This window comes from Panicum virgatum, chromosome 7K (assembly GCF_016808335.1).
Source record: "Panicum virgatum strain AP13 chromosome 7K, P.virgatum_v5, whole genome shotgun sequence".
Classification (NCBI taxonomy): domain Eukaryota; kingdom Viridiplantae; phylum Streptophyta; class Magnoliopsida; order Poales; family Poaceae; genus Panicum; species Panicum virgatum.
The window spans coordinates 34424021-34447682 of NC_053142.1; the positions used below are offsets into that span (position 1 = coordinate 34424021).

Genomic DNA, 23662 nt, shown 5'->3' on the forward strand with positions numbered 1-23662 from the left:
GATGGTACTGTAGCATCACTGTTGCAAATCATGGATTAAGTAGGCTCATTAGATTCGTCTCACGATTTACAGCCTATCTATGCAAAAAAAAAATTATAAATAGATTTCATTTAGTACTCCATATATGTGTCGAAACATTGGATGTGATATTTTTTTTGTTTACGGAGTTTATGGGGTGGAAACTAAACGTGCCTCAATCCAGAACGAATAATCACCCGCAGCTCGCTGGCTGACCGCCCGTCTGCCATCCGAACAGCGCCGCGGCAGCAGAGCCACTGTTCCGATGCTTACAGGTATCCGCACCGCGCCAAGCCACCGACCCACCCGCAGCGAAACACCCAGCCAGCCGTCCGATCCACCTGCCCCCAACCCCACGTGCGGTACGGATCACCAATAGCCGGACGTCGACTCCTACGCAAAAAACCTCGAGAGCCCACCGCGCACCACCACCACGCGGTTCCCGCAGGCGCCACGAGTCCACGACACGGGCGCACGCGGCCCGCGCCCCACCCGCACTCCCAGAACCACGGCTCCCTCCCTCCCTCCCTCCCGTCGGGCCCCACCACTGCAGCGGATCTCAATCCGAACAATTTATACCCCGCCGCCCCCACGCCGCGGCCGCCCAGCCAGCCAGAGCCCCCAGCCGCGGCCGCCTCCACCCCTCGACGCGCCGCCAGCGACCGACGAGCCGGCGACCAGGCGCGCCCCGTCCTCGGCTCGGCTGCCCGGGTCGATCCGCGCGCGATGGGCAGCCTCGGCGGCGAGGAGCGGCCGGCGGAGGGGCGGCGGCGCCCGCGGTTCCTGTGCCTGCACGGCTTCCGCACCAGCGCCGAGATCATGCGCAAGCAGGTGCTGGGGAAGTGGCCCGCCGACGTCACCGCGCGCCTCGACCTCGTCTTCGCCGACGCGCCGTTCCCCGCCGAGGGCAAGTCCGACGTCGAGGGCATCTTCGACCCGCCGTACTACGAGTGGTTCCAGTTCGACAAGGTCCGCCGCCGCGCGCGCGCCCGCCCGCCCAGTCAATTGCTCCTCCTCCTCCTCCTCCCGATCCGATCCTTCCCGCCTATTTCGTTATAAAATTAAAGTTGTGATTTCCTTAGCTTTTTTTGGCCCCTTTTTACGGCGTGGATCTGAGCTTAGTCGGCTTTCCCTGTACTCACCGATCTGCTTCCTCCGAAACAGGGTTTCACGGAGTACAGGAATTTCGACGAGTGCCTGGCCTACATCGAGGAGCTGATGATCAAAGATGGCCCCTTCGACGGGCTGATGGGTTTCTCCCAGGTACGCAGCTCAGTTTGAGATAACCTTCTCCTTACAAAAAAAAAAACTATGCTGATTAACCAGTTGTTTGTGTTTGATTAACGATTGCGAATCACGATGTTGATACCAGGGTGCCATTCTATCCGCGGCGCTTCCCGGGCTGCAAGAACGAGTAAGCTCACGGTTCATAGTTGATGCGGAGTACTACCCTTAGAACAGAGCAGGTCAAGTTCTGCTTCTAGTTCTTAGCGCTTGCATCTTTCGCTGACCTTATTGCCTCCTCTGTGCTTTCATGGCAGGGGCTGGCCCTGACAAGAGTTCCCAAGATCAAGTACCTGATAATCATCTGCGGCGCCAAGTTCCGGTCTCCGACCCTGGTCGAGAAGGCGTACGCCAGCAAGATCACTTGCCCCTCGCTTCACTTCATCGGTACCTGAATGTCTTGCCCGCATCATTCGATTGTTATGCCTGTTTGTTGGTTGGTTGGTTGGTTGGTTGCGTCCAAAGAGTTGCATCGGTAGGGACGTCGTTGCGTGCTTCCGTTTTCGTATCTTTTCTTGCCGGCATGTCAGATGAATAGGGTGGAGACGGCATTACACTCTGCTATTGCTTTGGCTTCATGTATGGACGGGCGTCTTCACTTCTAGACTTAGTCGTGTAGCGATATGCCGCGAATAAAAAATTAACGCATATGCCCTCTTTGCATCTCTTAATACGAATCAACATTATCGAATTTGTTTTTCTAGCCCGAAAAGTAACGGTTGCCTGGCCCCTAAAACGTTCCATCATGCATTTAACAAGTGCTGCCGTGCTACAATCGTTTGTTTTATTTATGTGGTCATTTCGCTTTCGGTCAACTAAGCTTTAGTTGCACATGGTTCAATTCTCTATTATTTTCAGTTCTTTATTATTATTATTATTATTATTATTATTATTATTATTATTATTCTTGTTATTATTATTATTATTATTATTATTATTTAATTTGGTAGATTTAGAGGTGAACCGGTGGTCAGCTAAGAGCATCTCCAAGAGTTCCCAATCTCACTCCTCCATTCTTGTTTTTTTGGAGAGAAAAAAGAAAAAAAACTTCTCCAATAGTTTTCTATCCTAACTCTCCATCTCCTAACAATTGGCCTATTGCCCATCTTTGTGAGTAAAGATACCCACAATTCCATGACTCCCGATCTACCCTCCCGCGGCCCATTTTTCGTCGCCCCGTTGGCCATGGGCTGCCAGCTGCGGCACTAGGCATGGGCGACCTGCTTCTTGCAGCGTTGGTCATTGGGCGGCTTGCTGCGTGGCCGGCTGTGACTACGCTAGGGATCAAGCGTTGGAGCTAGGCATCAAGCGAATCTGACCACGGCGAGTGGAGCTAGGGAGTTGCGTCCGCCGCCACTTCTTTCGGCACCGATTCTAACTGCTATGGTGCATCACAAACGCAAGTAAGAGGTAAAACGGAACCCTCTCGTCCTCCTCTTTCTTTTCCCCCAAATTTCAAGCTCTCTCGTGCCCTAAATCATCGACAATCTGACTTGCAAGAAGCTACTGTCCGCCAGTCATAAAAGCCATGGAATTATCCTTGTGGAGCCACAACTTCTCATTTTTAGGAATAAAAATAGGGAATTATTGGAGATAAACTCTTTTTTGCCTCCCTATACCTATTTGGGGTTGATAAACAACAAGTTTTGGAGAGAAAATATTAGGAACTCTTGGAGATGCTCTAAGTACCCAATCACTGAAAACTGAACACGTTTGCATGCTCTGCACTGCAGGTGACAACGACTTCCTCAAAGCTCATGGTGAGAAGCTCATAGAATCATGCGTGGATCCGTTCGTAATTCGTCACCCAAAGGGCCACACAGTTCCAAGGCTTGGTAATCTCCTCTGCCTTCGACTTAATAAATTTCTTCTCGTCAGTCTAATCCAGCGTTCAGCACCCTTTACTAAGCCAGTCTTCAGTCCTTTACTAACCGAGTCTTCTATTAGGAATGTTATTGCCTAAATATCAACTGCGCCTGACCGCCAAACTAACCACGATATATGACTATCTTTTGACGCGCAGATGACAAGTGCCTTGAAGTCATGCTCAGTTTCCTTGAGAAGATCGAGAAGGAGACATCCGAGCATGCATCCACCGATGTTGACGAAAAAGAAGTGTGCTTGTGATAGGACTTCAGGTTATTAGCATCTGAACGCTCATGGTACTCGTATACTGTAGAATAAACATTCAACTGTGGCCTCGCTATTTTGAGGCACGGCTATTCTGTACCATGGTGAAAGAATGATCATGTGTATCTTTTATTTACTCCAAACTGAATATCGTTCATGACATGGCTGTAATATAGTGTATCACTTTAGATGATAAATTATTAAAATGTTACGTTTCTGTAGTTTGCTCGGGCCTGTTCAAAGTTATGCCAACGTTACTTGGAAAATTTGCTCCAGCAGATTAGAAATAGTCCGCTGACATACTATAGTATACAGAATTTACTGAGCTGCCTTTGCATTGGAATATAATCCCTTGGCCCTATTACAGTACGTTGAACAAATCCAATTGAGTTGGTTGGGGAATGTGTTAATTTTAATGTCAAAAGAAAGGGGGGCGGTTGAAATCCAGTATCATGGGGAAATCCTCCGAATTGACGTGTATTAGGAAATTCAGATTCAGAGAGTTTGTTAAGATTAATTTTGAGTTCAACCCCGTCATCTCCAGGGACTTTCCCCTGCTTGACTCCATACCAAAAACCACCATCCTGTTTCATTGATCGTCTAGGATGGACCGAAATCATTGGTATGTTGGCAGGATGCCCACGTATTCACACAAGAGAACAAGAATGAGTGCGTCCATCAGTGTCGAAAACTGGCTTGCTGGATGCGATACGCATGTGTGCCTGGCATAGGTGGTGTGATGTGAGTGCGATCTGTGCGCCTACTGGTGCTTGCGCGTTTTTCTTTTAACCGATATAAAAAGTATGGAATAAACAATGCCACTCTAAAAAGACGCCGGCAAACTCCGCCTGCTAGAACGAATGATTGCATAATAGAGGGAACCCCAGAACATCTTCAGCAATAGCTGTTAGATTAGATCCTCTACTTGTTGAGTAAGGGCTCTCTCTCTGTTTTTTTAGGGCCAGTTTTTTACACTTAGCTCTAGCAATGATCTCTAAATCTCACCTAGTTCTTTTAATCTAAAAGACGGGACCTACGAGCCGCGTGTGAGGCAGCGCGGCTTGCTGGTGAGGCCCGCTAGAGCCTTTTGTTTTCTGAGAAAAGGCCCGCTAGAGCTAGGGATGCCCTCCTCGTGTGCGTGGTTGCAGTCCAGCCCAACGTTGCAGCCCAGACTGTCCAAGGCGCGACTTCCACGTCTCAGCCCTTCAACGGCTGGCCCAGCAAAGATAGAGAACGCTGCACATTTCGCACGATCGGGACGAAATCACACGCCGCCGCACTTCGGACCGCACGAGATGGCGGCGGTGCTTCCCCGAGCCGGAGCCGGAGCCGCCGCCGCCAGCGCCAGGCGACCCGGCTCGGGCCTCCCCCTCCGCCGCTCCGCCCTCGCGGCGCACGGGCCCTTCTTCTCGTCCGAGGCCGCGCCGACCCCTGCCCCCGCGGCCGCGGCTGGCGCCGAGGAGGACGGCGACGACCTGCGCGGCCGCATCTTCCGGCTGGGCCTGGCGAAGCGGAGCGCGACGGCGGCGCTCGAGAAGTGGTCCAGCGAGGGCCGCGCCGCCCCCGCCGCGGAGCTCCGCCGCGTCGCGCGCGACCTCTGCCGCGCCCGCCGCTACAAGCACGCCCTCGAGGTTCGGTAGCCAGCTGAACGATCCCTTCCGAATTCCGATTGCTTGCTCTGCCTGCCCGCCAGGATTTAGTGCGTTCTGCTGTGCACAGCACTGCACTGTGGTGATGTGATCTGTCTGTTCCTTTCTGGTTTTGGAAATGGTTGTGACGTGCACGCGATGTAGGTTTATCCGGCTGAATAGTTAAGATGGTTCGGTAGCCTGTTTGCTGACTTCTAGTGCTTTGGCAGATGAATCTGACTCTATAAACAGGTCGAGTTCTCTAATAGTTAAGAGTAGGTTTTATTGTGGATTAAGCGTATGTGCAATATTGAGCAGTATTAAGCTTTTATTCCGAGTATGTTGGATTTGAATTGTATTTATGTGCTTTAGGCTTCCTTCCTCGTTGGAACTGATTAGGGTGGCTATGAAGGTGCTAATATAGTCTTAGTATTTTGGTATGATGGAAGAGGCTACAGATAGGATCTTATAATTAGGAATCAATATTCCGCCAATTGAACTGTTCTCTGTACTTGTTATTGTGCCATTTTAATGCTAGCTATCATGTTTTGTTGTGCAGCATAATGAGCCATCTAATCTTATCGTTGTCTTATCTTATCATACTTCTGCCAAATGGTTTTGGGTCACAGTCTTATATGATTACTTTTGCTAACCCTTGAAAGAGCCCTCCAGAATAACCATGCTGTACCTTTTATTCATCCCACCTTGTTTTATTTGGTTGTTTATGCTGATACCCTGGCACTACGATATATTTTGTCAATGGTTGCTACATTTTCCCCTTCTAGAAAAAAACTTGCAAATTGCTTCATCAATTATTAACTGCACATTTTACAGGTAGCAGACTGGATGAAGACGCATCATGAGTCTGATTTGTCTGAGAGTGACTATGGAATGCGCATTGACTTGATTACCAGAGTTTTTGGTGCCAATGCGGCTGAAGATTTCTTTGAGAAGCTTCCATCTGAAGCGAAGCCAAATCGCTAGAAGCCTACACAGCACTTCTTCATTCCTATGCTCGATCAAAGATGACAGACAAAGCTGAAAGGCTGTTTGGGAGGATGAAGGATGCAAACCTGTCCATGGATGTCCTGGTTTATAATGAAATGATGACCTTGTACATTTCTGTTGGGGAGCTTGATAAAGTTCAGGTCATTGCCGAAGAACTAAAAAGGCAAAATGTCTCTCCGGATCTCTTCACTTACAATCTCCGGGTCAGTGCAGCCGCTGCTTCCATGGACCTTGAAGGCTTCAAAGGAATTCTCGATGAGATGTCCAAGGATCCGAACTCCAAAGAATGATGGACGCTGTACCGGAAGCTCGCCGCCATTTACGTTGATGCCAGTCAGCTTGTTGCCTAAGGAAATTCATTGGTGGAAGCCGAGGCAAAGATCAGCCAGAGGGAGTGGATAACCTACGATTTCCTCGTCCTTCTACATGCCGGCCTCGGCAACCTGGAGAGGATAAAGGACATATGGAAGTCTATGCTTATGACTTCTCAGCGGATGACGAGCCGGAACTACATCTGCGCGATCTCCTCCTACCTGCTGTGCGAGCGGGTGAAGGACGCGGGGGAGATAGTCGACCAGTGGCAGCGGTCCAAGGCCCCAGAGTTCGACATCTCAGCCTGCAACAGGCTGCTCGACGCGCTTCTGAACGCCGGCCTCACCGACACAGCAGAGAGCTTTAGGGAACTGATGCTGCAGAAGAGTTGCATACTGACGAGCAGGGCAACCGTAGCAGAGTGCAGTGATTATTGATTTTCTTCGATTTGTCTTTGCTGTGCTGTGAAGGAATAATAAAAGAGTTGTATACCGCCAAGCTCTTCACAGGTTATTTTTTCTCTATTTTGGCAAAGATACGTATCTGATCATATATTGCCAGATCCGTGGCATGATGAGGCGCATTGAACCTGTACGGTCTTGGACATCTTCTTGTGATCTTCCTAGCCTAGCCCAACTACCTGTATACCCAGCTCTTGTTTGGCTTCCATAGACGACAGGTACAGCGACTGCACGCTGGCGGAAGCCACCGCCGCCTGGTCTGCCGATCGCCTACTGCTTGTCTCACGCTCCACGTTCTCGCCACGAGGATGGCGATCGACTGACGGGTGCGGGTTGTAACATGATTGTGCGTAACGGGACCGTCGCAATCTGCAGTGGGGGTTTTCAACTGTTTTTTTCTGAGGCCTTTCTTGCTTCGGCAATCATCGCCGTGCACACCTGCTCCGATAACACCCGAAGCTTCAGAATACTCCGGGTGTTGAACACTGGCACACGCCTAAGCAGCCGGGTCTTCGTTCGGTGCAGATATAAAACGGGCCTCCCCTTCATCGGGGTGACGCAGTGTGACGGTGATTTCTCTCTTTTTTTTTTGAAAAAGAAGTCACACTAAAGTAAGTTCGAAAAAAAGAAGCGGAGAAGGGGTAGCGAGTTTGGTACTTTGGTGAGAGCAAGCGCAGCGATGGGCGTGATTGGTTCTCTCTTCCTTGGCGAGCCTGGCTCGCATCAAAGAACCTCACAGGGAGGCGTATGATAAAAATTGTTAAATAATCATCACCATGATACTTATTTTGCAAGATTATACTCCAATAGCCCTTAATTTATTTTCTAATAGCTTAATTTCTTTACTATACTTAATATCAGTTAATGCATATTAATTACATACTGATTAGGTCATTAGCAGTGCAAATCACTGCACCATGCGAGCCAGCTGCCTGCGTTCCTAGGGAGCCTGGCTCTACCCTTCATTTTTCATCTGCTGAGGCAGACTCCGACGCCCTTAAAGGCAGCCAAACAGGCTAGATCTGCATCCACGGAGTGTGGCGGCCTGGCGGGCGAGGCGACCGCGGAACTCTGACGTGGGATTCGGGCGTCCGCAGTCCGCAACAGCACCACTGGAACGCCGGTTTCTCGTGTCGTCAAAGCAGAATCCTAGAGGAACGAACCGATGAAACGATGGGGACGCGGCGGGAGAGGTGCCTCCCGGCGCCGCCACGGCGGCAAATTTCCTGTCACCTTGTCTTTCTCTCCAAACTTCACTATTCATCTATTCCATTAAATCTTTTGTCTCATGCATGGAGTACTAAATATAGGTAAATAAAAAAACTAATTGCATAATTTTGATGTACATTGCGAGACAAATCTTTTGAGCCAGTTAGCCTATAGTATGACAATATTTACCACAAATAAATGAAAAATGATGCTGATGTGCCCCTTTTTACCACTTTTTCGGGAATCTAAACACAGCATTTCACGTGAGCCCCTTGCGCCTGCTTGTTTGGCTCCGGGACTTTTTTTCAAAAGTCCCTATCACATCAAAAGGAATCTTACTATTTTATAGCATTAAATAAAATCTGTTTATAAATGTTTTTTGACAGCTGAGTGTTTTTTCGCGAGACGAATCTAATGAGCCTAATTAATCGATGATTGGCTACAGTGATGCTACAGTACCATTCGGTAATCATAGATTAAGATACCTCATTAGATTCGTCTCGCAGTTTAGCCCCAGGGTTCTGCAGTTAGTTTTATAATTAATATTTATTTAATACTTCTAAATACTAAAAAGTCCCTAGGACTTTTTTGAAGTCCATATTTCTAAACACCCCCTGAATCTTTGCCCGGTTTCACAGAGACTGTGCAGCGAATCCACGCTGTCGGACAGTCGGAGTTTCTTTCTTTCTTCAGCTGCGTCACTGGGCACCTTCACCACACACACCTCCTCCTGGGGTAGTGGTAAACCTCCAAAAACCTGTAGGATATTTCCAAGGTCAAACACTGGGCACGCGCCACAACATCCATTACCGAGGCCTTGTTTATCCAAACTTCAAAATTCTAAAAAATTTATAAAACGTCTGCATGGTGAACTAAGTTAAAAAAAATTGCATTACACAAATGAATTGTAAATCCCCAATCTAATGAACCTAATTAGATCATGATTAGACACTAAATTGCTACAGTAAAGATACAATAAACATTTGCTAATTACATATTAATTGAGCTTACGAGTTTTGTAATTAGTTTTTTATTAATCTATATTTAATATTTCAAATATAAAAATATTTTTTTCAAAATTCCAAAAGAGGGGAACTGGAAATGCGGTCACTGCCTGCAGCCGCACCACATCACGCTAGCGCAATGACACCGTTTTCTTTTAAAAAAAATGTAAGCACAGTGACACCCTACGATTGTCAAAAGGAGCCGTCCAGGTATAGGAAAAGGAGGAAAAAGGCACGTCTGGGAAGAGCAAAGAGGCGCCGAGCAGGCGAGCACCCCATCGCCGAGGAGAAAGAGGGGCGTGGGCGAGTCCCGGCCTGGGATTTTAGGCGAGGCGAGCACGCCGACCGGTTCCTCGTGTCGTCAGAGCAGAGTCCCACCGCAGCGAGCAGGCCTCGGCGGCGGCGCGCTAGACGCTAGTGGAGCCGTTCCCCCCCACCCCCCCCCCCCCCCCAAATTCCGTGCTCCGCTCTTGGGGCGATGATGGGGACGCGGGAGCTGCTCCTCGTCCTCTGCCTCCTCGGCGCCGGCATGGCCGTCGGCGACGCGCAGCCTCCGCCCTCGCCCTCGCCGCCGGCGCCGCCGGCGCAGCAGACGCCGTTCGGGCGCACCATGTCGACGTTCATCACGGTGGCCATCAGCGTCTTCTTCTTCCTGCTCTTCCTCTGCGCGTACGTCAACCAGTGCCGCCTCGCGGACCCCGGCGCGCACGGGGAGGCCGCGGCGGCGGGGGCCGGTGCCGGGGGCGCGTCCAGGAGGGGGAAGCGCGGGCTGGACCCCGCGGTGGTGGCCACGTTCCCCATCGTGTCCTACAGGGAGGTGGTCGCGCACAAGATCGGCAAGGGCGTGCTCGAGTGCGCCGTGTGCCTGACGGCGTTCGAGGACGACGACGACCTCCGCCTGCTGCCGCACTGCTCCCACGCCTTCCACCCGGAGTGCATCGACCCCTGGCTGCAGTCGCGGGTCACCTGCCCGCTCTGCCGCGCCAACCTCGAGAAGCCGGCGCCGGCGCCGGCGGTGTCGCCCCCGTCGCCGCGGGAGCAGGTGGCTGCGGCGCAGCGCCAGCCCTCGCCGCCGCCGGAGGCCGTGACGATTCCGGTGCTGGGCGAGGGCTCGGCGGAGGAGGAGGACAGCGACGAGGACGACCGGAAGGAGGAGGCCGTCGAGCTCGAGATGCTGCGCAGCGCGCGGCGCGCGGCGAGGATGCCGCGGTCGCACTCGACGGGGCACTCGCTCTTCGCGGCGGCGGCAGCCGCCGCCGAGGAGGGCGACCACGAGCGGTTCACGCTGCGGCTTCCGGAGCACGTCCGGGAGCAGGTGCTCCGGTCCCGCCGCCTGAGGCACGCCACCAGCCTGATCAACCTCTCCGACATGAGCTCCGAGGGCAGCTCCCGAGGCGGACGCCGCCTGGGAGGAGGAGGAAGCTTCGGCAATGGCAACGGCAACGGCGGCGGCGGGAGCAGCCACGGCGGGCGGCGGTGGCAGTCGTTCCTGGCCCGGACGGTCTCGTGGGCGCGAGGCGGTGGCGACGGGTCGGTGCGGAAGGGGTGGGACGGGTCCACGAGGAGGGGAAGGGACGACGGCGAGTCCAGCAGGAAGTGCTCGGCCACGCCGCCCCCCGCGGGCCGGCCGTGACCGACGGCGCCGCGCCACCACCACCGCCACCGCGGCACGGAGTGTGCTTGACTGTAAAATTCGACAAGTTTGTGCGTTTTTTTCCTAATCATTTGTATATTGTATTTGTTTATGTCTAGGAATATTTGGCGATAGCGTGATAGCGGTCTGTGAATTTCGCTAACTTTTCTAGCTTTAGTTTACTTCTGCAAGGCGCGGTTTGCTTGCCCTGTAGATTTCGTGGGCTTGAAAATTGACAAGGAGAGTGATCAGTTCAGAGAACCTTGGAGTGGAGAGGGTTCTCACTTCTCCTGGTTCCCCCTACCTGCCGTTCTTTAGACCGACTCCAACGGTTCGCGGCTGCGGATCGGCATTCGCCCGGGACGCGGAGCGTGGGGCCCGCCCTTTGGGAAAGAAGAACCGCGGCCGCCGCCGGCCGTTGGTCCCGCGTGAACCTTGAAGGCGACGAGGGGTTCCGGTGGACGACGGCGTCGCGCCGGCGCGCACAGCCCCTAGCCGGAATCAAGATCCCGCCGGCGCCCTCGGGTCGTCGTCCCCAAATCGGTCCGACAGCTCCTTCCCGGCGGCGCTCTCCCCCCCACCCCCAAAATCGTTCCTTCTCTGCTCCAACTCCACCACGGAGGTATGCATCGATGCTCCCCAAAAATCGCTCCTCCTCAAAAAACATCATCTTTTCACCATTTATCTGCTGCAACTTTCATGTACAGTACCTTCGACTAGGGTTTGTGACCAATGTGGCGCCGACGATTGAAGCGTGTGAAGAGTATGCGTGACCACCGATATGCTGAGGATGAGTTGATTGCTATGACAGTCACGACGTACCTGGTTGAGGAGGAAAAAGAGCCGCACTGTGGTTCGGTGTTTGGTCGTAGGGTCATACCAAGAGATCGTCACAGTGCGTATCTACGATTGATGAATGATTACTTTGTCGACAACCCCGTGTATCCAGAGTATTACTTCCGGCGCAGGTGCATTATTTGATGCTTCATGTCCAGCTGTTCCTTGTGTACACCATATGGTTGTGCTCATTGCTTCTATATGGTTGCAGGTTTAGAATGGGTAGAGACATGTTTACAGACATCTGTCGCGATGTAGAGGCAGCAAATGAATACTTCAAGCTTGGCTATGATGCCACGAAACAGCCAGGGTTCCACCCAATACAGAAAGTGACGGCTGCGGTGAGGGTGCTAGCGTATGGTGGTGCGGCTGATTCACTTGACGAGTACATTCGTATGGGTGAGAGCACGGTCATTGAAACTGTCAATCACTTCACGCGCACTATTGTTTCACTTTATGCAGATGAGTACCTTAGGGAACCCACAGCCAATGATATTTCTCGGTTACTTAGTATTGCTGAAGAAAGGGGGTTCCCGGGAATGCTAGGGAGCATCGATTGCATGCATTGGGAATGGGAAAAATGCCCCACAACATGGCATGGTCAGTACAGGGGCCACTTCAAAAAACCTACCATTATCTTGGAGGCAGTGGCAAGTTATGATCTTTGGATTTGGCACGCCTTTTTTGGGATGCCCGGATCTTGCAATGATATAAATGTGCTTAATCGATCTCATGTGTTTGACTCCATTTCTAGTGGTTACGGTCCTCAAGTTGATTTCAAGGTGAATGGCAAAGATTATCATATGGGATACTACCTCGCTGATGGAATTTATCCTCCTTGGGCCACCCTTATAAGTGGTGTTCCTTCTCCAGTCAACATGCAGCAGCAGCATTTCACACTAGCTCAAGCAGCTTATAGGAAAGATGTTGAAATGATGTTTGGAAAACTACAAGGAAAGTACCATATAGTCAAAGGGCCTGCTAGGGTATGGTGTCCGGAGGACATGAGATATATTATATTGTGTGTTGTAATCTTGCATAATATGGGCATCAAGTATGAGCGTGGACCAGGGTTGGCAATACAAGAGTACGAAGGTTCTACCGAACCTAGGCTCTCAAACACCCGAAATGTTCCTGAGATATCTGCTTTGATTGAGAACCACAGACGCATCAGGTCTCGGGCTGCCAATGCACAGTTGAAGGAAGACTTGATCGAGCACCTATGGATTCATGACGGCCATCGAAGAGTCCAGCAGTAATTAGTATGTAGGCAAGAACTATGAGAAAGGTTTAGCATGTAGGCAAGAACTATGAGAAAGCTTTAGCATGTAGGCAAGAACTATGAGAAAGCTTCTTTTGGGTCTCACAATGGCCGCATTATGTTAAGCTGTAATGCTTATTTTAGTGAATGTTAAGATGTAATGCTTACTCATGGTTGAATATGTTGTTTGTTGTCCAAGTCAAATGTTTATGTCGTCTGATTCTGGGAGCAATTTTTGGTTTCATATTCAGAGAGTAACTCTTTGGTGTATTGCTGTTGTCCACTTGAGTCGTGAAGTGCAGGAATTCTAGTTATGTGTGCATCTTTTCTCTCATGTGCCATGTTTCAACTATTCATCTATGGATCATCCTACTCTCATAAATCTCAATGAAGCAGTTAGTCCACTTATAGTTGTCATTAATTACCAAAACACAATTTAAGGTTCATCACACAGTAATAATACAACAAAGCTTGTTCAAATATTGCAAGATTGTGGAGCACACACTAAGATTGTGCAGCACACAATAATACAGCCCAAGTACAGGGCTGACCAGCTCAAACACTCTGAAGCTCACTTTTCACCAGATGGCTGACCAGCTTGTAGTCTTCTGGCAGCAATCTCTTTTTGCTCGATGACATAATAGTCACGCACCCATGATGGAAATTTATCCAAGTCAGCCATCATGACTTTATCCACACGTTCTTTTTCTTGAAGTGCCAACATTTTCTCTTGAATAGAGACCTGCTTTGTCAACAACTCCTTCTGAAAATTCATGGAGTCCTTCTGAAAATTAATGGACTCCTCTTGTAGTCTCAGCTTCCTCTCGTATCTCTCTACCATTTCCTTCGACTCATCCTTGATATGTTCCTCTTGCCTTTTTTCATACTTAGCCCTGTCACTATGGATCTTTTGCAGCACCTCAAGACATCCAGTCGAGCTAGCAGATGAGTTTGCACTCCTTAACCTCTTTGCACTATCCCTGCCCATTGGTCTAACTAAATTCTGGGCATTGATCTGAGGAGTATCTGTTGCCGGCGCCATTGGGCTCACCGGTTCAGCAGAGGGCTCCGGCCTTGTTTTATTATGTTGCTTCTTCTCTGCAACAAACTCATGCCATTTCTGCTCGTGCCTCAATATGAACCAGCAATGAATGAACTTGAAAGAGTGACCAAGAACACCATTATACAACTGCAGCGCATCTTTTATCTACATTAACATTTAACAAGTTCATTAGGACATATACAATAACATTTGTAAACATACACAATAAAAGCCAGTGAAGGTACAAAGAAAGTACCTTATCATCCTCATTTTTGCCGCTTTGGTTCTTCCTTTCAATCTCTGCATAAAACGCAGTGAACTTGCCAGTATCTCTGGATATTTCACCCCATCTGTGTTGGAGGGAGGAAATGGTCCTTTGGCCATACATGCCACGATTCTCGTTGTAGTAGTCACAAATTCTCTCCCAATAAGTTTTGCTGGGCTGATTCACAGAGACAACGGGATCTTTTGACACATTCAGGTAAGCTGAACATATAACCTCATCTTCCTTAGGAGTATAGCTCGAGGACCGAATGGCTGTGCTTTTTGAAACCTGTCCCTGCTTTGCTTTTTTGGGTCGTTTGCCAGTGCTTGGTGACTCAGTGGTGTCGTTGTTTGAAACCTGAAAAAAAATGGGCGTAAGACGGCCACCGAAACCAGTCTAGAAAGGCAACCGAGACAAATTACCTGTACATCACAATGAGGAGTTGCCTCGTCCTGCCCCTCTGTCATTTGGCAACCAAGCAAATCAGTATATGGGGTGCAACTAGCCACACCAAAGCCATGTTGGCTACCATCATCAAGTTCATTCCACACGTTCTCCATATCGCTGTGATATCATTAACATAAACAGGCATCAAGAGGGATTCACAAAGACAACACGAATGCACACTAACAACTCCCTAACTTGTCGTGAAACATGCTACGCCAACAAGATTAATCCAGACCCAAAATCAATAAGCATACGAAACTACTCCATAACTTGTCATGAAACTAACTAAATAATGACAGGGAATAGAAAATGGTGCCGGAACAATACGAGCAGTCTTGCAGTTTGTACTACTATTTCACCACCACCAACAACAAGCATACAAGCACAAGGATAGCACGAATGGCACACGAGATGTACCGCGATGCATCGGCAATAGAGGTGGAGCCATACCAGCGGGAGATGAGATCGAGAGGGGCGAGTCGAGGAGCACCTGCTGCAGATGGTGCCGGAGCAGTGGAAGATCCAGCGCTGGGGGTGAAGAAGACCTCGTGCGCCGCCGGCTCTTGCAGCTGCTTCTCTGTCCGCCCGAGAAGCGGTGGGGGTGGTCCGTCCGCGCCGGATCTCCATTCGCGCCAGTGGTGGTGGTGGCGGTGCTCCGTCCGCCCGAGATGCACTAGAGAGGGAGAAGGGGAGGACGGGAGCGACAGTTGGGATGGGAGGCCGGGGGGCTCGCGCGGATCTGCGGGACGGGAGGGAGGTACCCCGTTTTTCCCGTTTTTTCGAGACGCAATGGGCAATCCGCTGGGCACGTGAACAGTGCGCCCAACGTCCCATTTACCGCGGCGGGGACTGGATGGGAAGCCCGCTGGAGTCGGTCTGCCGATACCCTCCTTTCCGTTCGGATTTCGAAGCGATAGCCTCTCTTTTTCCGGTAGGAGAATCGGCGTGAGTGGGAGAGGCACCATGCGTCGGGCGTCAGCTTTAAGCCAGATCATTTGCGCTGCTAACCATTCTTTAGCAGGACCTTTGGTCGGTAATGGGACTGCAAATCATGCTGCTATCGCCGTCCCTTTTCTTTTTGTCCCGGTTCGTGTCATTCCGACTTGATCCATGCGGGGGATAAAAAGAAAGAAAGAGAATTCGGGGCACAGGGTATAAAGCACTATAGACAACGGGGAAGGTTCGTGTACTGAGCGGCGACCGGCGTAAAGAAACGGCGAAGAAATGAGGGAGGATAAGGGGTGGCCGTCGCGCCATTTTCAAAGGCGCCGCGTCGCGTAGTGGCGACGGGCTGCGCCTGCGCTGAGCCGCCGACGAGACGTCGCCACGACCAGGACAGTTGGGTCTCTTGGCAGCGGCGCCGGGGCGGGTTCGGCGGCGCAGGGATTTGTTTATTTGAAGAGGAAGACAGGTAGCGACGGACTCCACGTGTGAAACGAGCCCAGCACGGCGACGAAGCCACCTATTTTGTTCTGCTGCCCGCCGGCGAGGTGCTGAGTGCCGTGGACGCATCGTTCCGGGCAGCAAGCGGCCGGCGCAGGGCAGGCAGTTCCTCGGTCACGCGTTCGTCGTGCATGGTCCTTGTCTGGGCGGCAGTGGCACTAGCTGGTCTCGAAACAGTGCCCCCCCCCCCCCCCCCCCCCCCCCCCCGGTACGGTGCGCAGGCTGGAACGCCGAGGCCGAGCTGCCTTGTGGCGGGAGCTCAACTGTTCGAGGCCAGCAACCGGACCGGCGCACCGGGCTGACGGTAGACTCGGACGGTCGCTAACGTCGGTCAGGGATGGCCCTTGGCAGGTCAGCACGTTCGTTGCGGACCAGCGTGATCCAGATTGCAGGCAAACACAAACACACATGCGCCAAAATAGCCGCTGGTCCACCACCACGCCATGCCCAAGAGTACCAGGGGGCCCAATTCAAGGGCCCAAACGAGGCGACGAACGGAGGAGGCACAAGCCCATTCCGGCGCCAGAACTTGCAGTGGTTATTACTTGGTTTGGTTTCAACGGAGAAACCGAGACTTGTTGCTACATCGCCTCGCCAAGCCAGTTCCGTTCATGGCCAGGGATACCTCTGATTTTCTTTTACTTTTCTAAGAATATTATACAACTATATATCACGAATCCCCCCACTCTTCCCCTCAACCAGGGGTGGAGCCAGGTTGCAAGTTCTGGGTGCGGTTGCAACCAAAAAAATTTATAATCTCTTATCATCTTCAAATTTTCACCATATTTTATTGAATATTATAAATATATTATGAAGTGCCGCACCCTCTCAATTCTTCTCTAGCTCCGTCCCTGCCCTCCACTGCTCTAGTTGTTATCAGCCGTGAAAGATAACGAATGTTGTTGTCTGGATACACATGACCAAACGGCTTCTCAGTTGCTACCAGTAGCCTCCTTGTGTTGATGCACTCTGATCTCCATGGGCTGTAAGAAAGACACAACTTTTGCCGTGCTACCTTCTCTGTAGATGCAGGCATGCAGCACCTGACATCATTGGAGTACAGAAGCTCCTTCACGAACATTTCTGACCGTCCAAGACACCTGCTATTTTTGAAACGCTCCGCGTCCATTTGGACGTGCCCCGCGCGCGCCGGCGCCAAACTCTTGCCGCGCGCCTCCGCATCTTCCTCCCTCCGCCTCCCGCACGGCCGCGTCGGTTAACCCCCCGTCGCGTCCTCCGAGCCCGTCGCCACACCTTCCGGGGAGGAGGCGTGGCCAGCGATGGGTCCTCGCAGGGGCATCACGCTGCGCGCGGCCGTGCTCGCCGCCGTCCTCGGCTTCGCCGCTGCCGGGCTCATCTCAAGTCGGTCGCATTCCGTTACGGCATCGCCCGTCTGGTTCTGGGTTCGCGGTTTGATCTATACTAAAGCAACCGCCGTTTCGCCGTGGACGCAGATGACGCGTTGCTGGAGCGCGGGCACGACACCGCCGGCCGGAGCCTGCTGCAGGCCAAGAAAGGTGAGACTGCGCTGCCATCTTCTCTTCTTGATCCGTGCCGGCCGGCCGTTTGATCTCCGAGCTTCAGCCGCGAACGGTTGATTCCCCGCTGCAGATTGCCCCGTGAGCTTTGAGGACGCCAACTACACGATCATCACGAGCCGGTGCAAGGGCCCGCTGTACCAGCCGAGCCTGTGCTGCGGCGCGCTCAAGGACTTCGCGTGCCCCTACTCCACCTACATCAACGACGTCACCACCAACTGCGCCGCCACCATGTTCAGCTACATCAACCTCTACGGAAAGTACCCGCCGGGACTCTTCGCCAACACCTGCCACGAGGGCGACAAGGGCCTGTCGTGCCCGGAGGACACGCCGCAGGTGCAGCCGGGCCAGAAGGCGTCCGGCGCGGCCGCCGCTGTCGCACCGGCTGTGGACCTGTGGTTGTGGCGGTAGCGGCCGCACTGGCCTTGTCATCGATCATGTCGTGCTGAGACTAGGAACGCTGTGGGGGTCATGACTGTGTAACCGTGTGCTTCTGTACCTCTTGCTGCTGGAGAATAACCTTTTTTAAATTTTAAAAATATTTTAAACTAACTTTATCCAAACTTTATTTACACGAGGTAACCCGTTTATTGTGCCGGAACAAGTGGGGAGAAAAAGGCAGCCTCCGGCCGCCACGCTGGCCTCCCGAGCAACAGGCCTGATGTACTGAACCCTAGCCATATCCCTCCCAAATGGGTCTCGCTAATTTACGGTTGACCGTAGGTAGGGGCTCCCTACGGTCGATCTCCATACCGTTTTTTTTTCTTTTTTAATATTTTTTTTGTTATTTTCTGATTTTGGAAATTTTTTGTAAGAGAAATTTTGGAGAGGGAAAAAATTAGACACAAAAATTTGAGAAATTTTGTAAAGAAAAATTTTGGAGCAGCAGCAAATTTTTCAAAAAAGAAAATTGAAGAGCAGAAAATTTTTTCAAGAAACAAAATTGGAGAGCAGAAAAAAAATTTCAAGGAAAAATTAGGGGAGAGAGGAACCTTCAAGAAAATTTTTGAAAAAAATTGATGAGAAACATATGAAACAGAAAAGTTTGAGAAAAAATTAGAAAAAATTTCAAGAAAAAGTTTTCCGTCCAAATCTAAAACAAAAAAAGTTTGGGAAAATTTTTGTAAAAAATTGTTGCATCCAAAAATTAAAAAAAAGAAAAAGATAAAAGCTAAAAAAATGCCCCCAGGCTGCCGCCGGAGGCAAGCGCCTGGGGGAGCACCTTGCCGGCGAGCGCCCTCGCCGTGGGCACGCCCGCCACGCCCGGGAGCGCGCCCGCACGGATGAGGTCGCCTAGGCGGTCCAGCGCGTGCGCCGCCGTGGAACCCGTGCCGAGTCCCAGCGCCATGCCGGGCTCCACGAACTCCACCGCGCGGTGCGCCGCCGCGCGCTTCAAGTCCTCCTGCGTCAGCTTCACGGGCGGTGGCGAGGCGGCGGCGGCGGCGCCCATGTGCGCCGCCACACGCTTTAAGTCCTCCTGCGCCAGCTTCATGGACGGCGGCGGTGCTGCCCATGGCGACGGCGGCGGATGTAGGAGGGTTTTCGGTGGCGTGGGGGGGTTGGATTGGGAACGGGAGGCGGCTGCGCGGCGGAGAATTGTTGGTAGCTTTGCCTTTACTGCTAGATCCAGACAAGGAAAAAGGAAGAGAGAGGAAGGGGAAAGGGAATGGGAGAGTTGCTGCCGCGGTAGAAGATAAACATGTGAGCGTTGGGCCCACCACGTGGATGGGTCAGTCGACTGTGAGATGCCCCACTTCCGGTCGACTGTAGATCCAGTATTCCGCTCCCAAATCCAGCCACTTTAGGTGAGAAAATATTTCCCTTTGCTCAGTGAAGATATCCCCCTCGTCCTCCGTGCGGGTCGACGGCTCTCGCCGCCGTGCCGCCCGCACATAAGCCACCGCCGCCTCCCGCTCCGACCTTCTTGCCCCCGCTACCGCCACAACGCCCCGATTGTCTCTTTGCCCCCGCCGCTGCCACAACGCCCCGACCTTATCCTCGCCTCCCTCTACAGCCCCAGCTGCTGGCGATCTCGCCGGCGGCCGCTGCCCCCACCTCCAACCCCGACCTCCCCTTACCTCCCACCCCTCGCCGACAAGCTCGTCTCCACGAGGAAGACGAACAGCGGCGGCTCTTCATCTCCTCCTCCGGCAGTGCTGGCGCTCGGACTGGGCAAATTTTCCCGAGAACCGAGTACCGAATCGAAGTAATCGAGAATCGAAACCGAAAGAACCGGAACCGAGAATTTCGGTTCTAAATTCGGTTCCTACTTCTCAGGAACCGAAATTACTCGGTTAATTCGGTTCCTAGGTTCGGTTACCCGGAGAACCGAGCAGGTTAGCAAATCAACCCATTAAAACATTAAGCCCAGCTAAGGCCCAAGCCAACTACCAACCAAACCCTAACTAAACGAAGCCCAATAGCACCCAGCACTTCACCCGCGACCCCCTCCCCCAGCGGCTGCGCGGCACCGCCGCCCCTGCCCTGGCGCCCAGCAGCGTCGCCGCCGGCCGCCCTGCATGCGTCCTCTAGCCCCCGCCTCCGGCCCGCACCCGCCATCGACAGATCCCGCGAAGGCCCGCTGCTGCTGACCGCCCGACCCGTGCCGGTGCCCGCCGTCGGTCCTCCACGACGCCCTTCTCCCCTCCCTGGCATGCGCCGCCGCTGTCGGAGGTGCGGGTGCCGCGGTGCGGCCGCCGAGGCGAGCGCCGAGCGGCGGATGGGCAACGGGGCGGCGTCAACGGGATGGTCACCCGGGCGGCCTTCGCATGCACGGCGGCGAGCAACGACAGCGCGGCTTGGTAGCCCTTGCCGCCCCAGTCCCCGCCCAGCTCCGGCCGCCCTTGCCCCGTTGCTCCGCCCAGCTCCGGCCGCCCAACTTCGGCCGCCCCTGCCCCAGTGCCCCGCCCAACTCCGACCACCCTTGCCCCGTTGCTCCGCCCAGCTCCGGCCGCCCAACTTCGGCCGCCCCTGCCCCAGTGCCCCGCCCAACTCCGGCCACCCTTGCCCCAGTACTCCGTCCAGCTCCGACCGTCCTTGCCCCCCTGCCCCAGTGCCAGCCCTTGCCCAAGTGCCCAGTGCTCCAGTGCCTTCGGTTCCTTCGGTTAGTACCGGAATCGAACCGAACTTACCGAAACCGAAATTGCTCGGTTCCTATCTATAAAAAGAACCGATCGGTACCTATTATTCAAGAACCGAAGTTCAGTGGGAACCGAGGAACCGAACCGATCGGTCGGTTCCTCCCGAATGCCCAGCCCGAGCTGGCGCTCTCCTCCACCTTCTGCGACAGGATCTCGTGCAGCGCCGCACGCGACCAAAAGACGTCCCGTCCCTGCCCCCTGTCTTGACGGCTGGCAGCGACGCATCTGGATGACGGTGGGTCTGCATCTCAACTCTCATAGGCCACCAGCACCAGCGACGGAGCAACGAGAAGGACTCCGATCTGCAATCTGCAGGGAAGATCGTGAGGTAAGCAACGTGAGCTCATCTGCTCATGAATTGATGGTTGATTCTTGTCTCGTGCCTTCATGAGTTGTACATTTGTTGTTCGAATTAAATCATTATTTGACTGAATTTTCCTTGATTTTGTGAAATAGATATTTATTCCCTTGAGGACTATGTCTACAAGAAATAAAAATATTCTCTCGTGGATTAAGTTTTTCTTAGTTTTATTATATATATTTAGGGCTCTATTTTGCATTTGGCACGTGGGTCTAAATTCGTGGAGACGGTCCTGGGTGTTTTGTCTTCACCAGTGGAGTGAATCATTGCTATCTATGACAAACACGTCCAGTCCTCGCGTTTGGATGTCCGGCCCATAGTCACAGAAATCGGACTCGAGGGTACCGTTCCTCGATTCGAAAACACTGTTTCTGTCTCGGAAAAGTAGAATCATTTTTGTCCCCATCTTATAAAAACATATCACAAGAACCGTGTCCTGTTTCTCGACTCCATCCTTCAATCCCGAATCTCTGTGACTATGTGGTCCGGTCGTCCTTGGGCGGCACCGTGCTCACCAAGCTCTGTGCCGCGGCCCGGTGAAAGTCCAAGCGGCCGGACTGCAGGGAAACCAAGGGGCCAGAACGCTCTGGAGGTGGACGTCGCACCCAACAAGGAATCAGGCATTCAGGCTCCTGACTTAAACCTGAGATGAGAGGGGGATTAGGCAGCCGATCAAAACTGATCCGCCGAGAAGAACATGCCAAGTGCCATGGCCTGCGGATCTTGCAGATCCTTAACAGCTAACGCACAGCGGTGGCACGCGGTAGCTGCTGCTATGTGCTCACATATAGTAGGAACTTCTGCTGCGCCATCTAAAGATGCCTGATCCCGATGTGAGTCAGGAACTTCGGCTGCAGGCTGCCGGCTGCTGCACCTCCCATTTTGTTCGGCTCGGCAGTTGATTTGGTCAGGCTTCCGATCTTACGATGTGCCGGATACCGATGTTTGATTTTTTAAGTAACTGTCACATCAAATATTCAGATATCACTTCGAATGTTTGAATGTTAACTTAATATAAAAAAATTGCATAAGTTGCAATTGGAGCTATGTTTGGTTAATTTCACAAAAAGAGAATTTTGTGTGCATGGAGTACTAAATAAAATTTATTTACAAAACCTTTTTATAGATGGATGCAACTATGCGAAAATCTAATGAGCCTAATTAATACATGATTATATACAGTAATGCTGATTATATACAGTAATGCTATAGTAACCATGCTCTAATCATCCTCAAATCATGCGGTCAAAGGTCTCATTAGGTACAGTAACCATAGTTGTGGAGATACTTTTATAATTAGATTTTATTTAATACATCTAATTAGTGATCAAAGTTGCAAAAAGTTTTTGTAAAATTTTCTCACCTCTAACCAAACACGACCTAAGGCTCTAAACGAATCTATTAAATATAATTAATGCAGCAGATGGTTATTGTAGCCATTACTGATCAAATTATGGACTAATTAGGCTTAATAGATTTGTCTCGTGATTAAGTCATGATTTATGAAATCAAATTTATAATAAATCTATATTTAGTGCTCCTAATTGGTGTTTAAATATGCGATGTGACAGGACTTATGACCAAAACTTGTTTACAAACCAATTAGGAGTATTAAATATAAATTTATTACAAAACTAATTTCATAAGTCGGGATCTAATCACGAGACGAATCTATTAAGTCTAATTAGAATATAATTTGATCACTGAGTGCTATAGTAACCATCCGTTAATTGTATATTAATTATACTTAATAAATTCATCTAGAGTCCTAATTGCAACTTATGCAATTAGTTTTACATTAAGTTGGTATCTAAATATTCAAATTAACATCCAAATATTCGATGTGAAAGCAACCAACCCAGGGCCTCGTTTAGATGAAGGCTGTAAAATTTTTTGAAAAAGAATATTTTCATATTTGAAGTATTAAACATAGACTAATCATAAAGCTAATTACAGAACTCGTCTGTAAGAGACGAATCTAATGACCCTAAGTAATCCGTCATTCACATATTTACTGTAGCAATTTGAAAGTATCGACACTAGGTCTAGAGCGCGCGGGGGGTTTGAATAGGCCTATTTAAAAAATTTTCTAAAAAACTTGACAGAAAGTCGTCAGGGTCGGATGGTCCGGCCTTATGTCGGATCTTCCGACCTTCCCAGGCCTGGATGATCCGGCATAGGGTCGGATCTTCCGATAGATGGAAAGAATCATGTACGAGGTTTGAAATCTAATTAGCTTTTGACGATTCCCTTTGAATACAAAGTCGACAAATGAATAAATTAAGCCTGTGAACATGTTCTACACAAGAAATAAGCTACTAACAAGTATATCGGATCAAAACAAGCTTAAGAACAATACGAAGCACAAAAAGTAAAAAGGAGACACGAGATTTGTTACCGAAGTCACTTCACAAAAGAGCACGTCTCTATTGAGATGCTCACAAAGAGCCGGACTGTCACTAGCCCCAAGTCTCCCTCAATCAATCACGAAGGAGGATTGAGTCACTTACTATTGCTCTCACGAAGAGAGGGGGTAGTACAAACTTCTGGAGGCTCAATGTGACAGTCCCGCCTAAATTAATCCGACTTAAGTGCGCTAACCATCATTAAAACGATAATCAGGGTTAACACGCACTTAAGA

General features: G+C 51.1%; 4 protein-coding genes and 2 pseudogenes across 4 annotated transcripts; 5 read left to right on the forward strand and 1 right to left on the reverse strand.

Annotated features, from left to right (window-relative positions):
* The first annotated feature begins 587 nt into the window (after nucleotides 1-587).
* LOC120641176 (dihydrofolate reductase-like) lies at nucleotides 588-3653 on the forward strand. Its single transcript, XM_039917172.1, has 6 exons — nucleotides 588-987; nucleotides 1183-1281; nucleotides 1391-1432; nucleotides 1560-1689; nucleotides 3036-3137; nucleotides 3326-3653. The coding sequence occupies exons 1-6, from the start codon at nucleotides 745-747 to the stop codon at nucleotides 3427-3429; spliced, it is 720 nt and encodes a 239-aa protein (XP_039773106.1). The 5' UTR covers nucleotides 588-744; the 3' UTR covers nucleotides 3430-3653.
* An 866-nt stretch (nucleotides 3654-4519) lies between these two features.
* On the forward strand, nucleotides 4520-6979 carry LOC120641175 (annotated as a pseudogene).
* A 2297-nt stretch (nucleotides 6980-9276) lies between these two features.
* LOC120641177 (E3 ubiquitin-protein ligase ATL6-like) lies at nucleotides 9277-10948 on the forward strand. The gene has a single exon (XM_039917173.1). The coding sequence runs from the start codon at nucleotides 9533-9535 to the stop codon at nucleotides 10685-10687; it is 1155 nt and encodes a 384-aa protein (XP_039773107.1). The 5' UTR covers nucleotides 9277-9532; the 3' UTR covers nucleotides 10688-10948.
* Nucleotides 10949-11284: 336 nt separating this feature from the next.
* Nucleotides 11285-12855, forward strand: LOC120643048. Its single transcript, XM_039919583.1, has 2 exons — nucleotides 11285-11655; nucleotides 11736-12855. Exons 1-2 carry the CDS (start codon nucleotides 11420-11422, stop codon nucleotides 12781-12783), a joined length of 1284 nt encoding a protein of 427 aa, XP_039775517.1. The 5' UTR covers nucleotides 11285-11419; the 3' UTR covers nucleotides 12784-12855.
* A 326-nt stretch (nucleotides 12856-13181) lies between these two features.
* On the reverse strand, nucleotides 13182-15305 carry LOC120643049 (glutathione S-transferase T2-like). Its single transcript, XM_039919584.1, has 4 exons — nucleotides 15030-15305; nucleotides 14515-14656; nucleotides 14084-14449; nucleotides 13182-13992 (listed from the first exon to the last, which is right to left on the reverse strand). The coding sequence occupies exons 1-4, from the start codon at nucleotides 15164-15166 to the stop codon at nucleotides 13357-13359; spliced, it is 1281 nt and encodes a 426-aa protein (XP_039775518.1). The 5' UTR covers nucleotides 15167-15305; the 3' UTR covers nucleotides 13182-13356.
* A 1957-nt stretch (nucleotides 15306-17262) lies between these two features.
* LOC120640166 lies at nucleotides 17263-17969 on the forward strand (annotated as a pseudogene).
* The last annotated feature ends 5693 nt before the right edge of the window (nucleotides 17970-23662 follow it).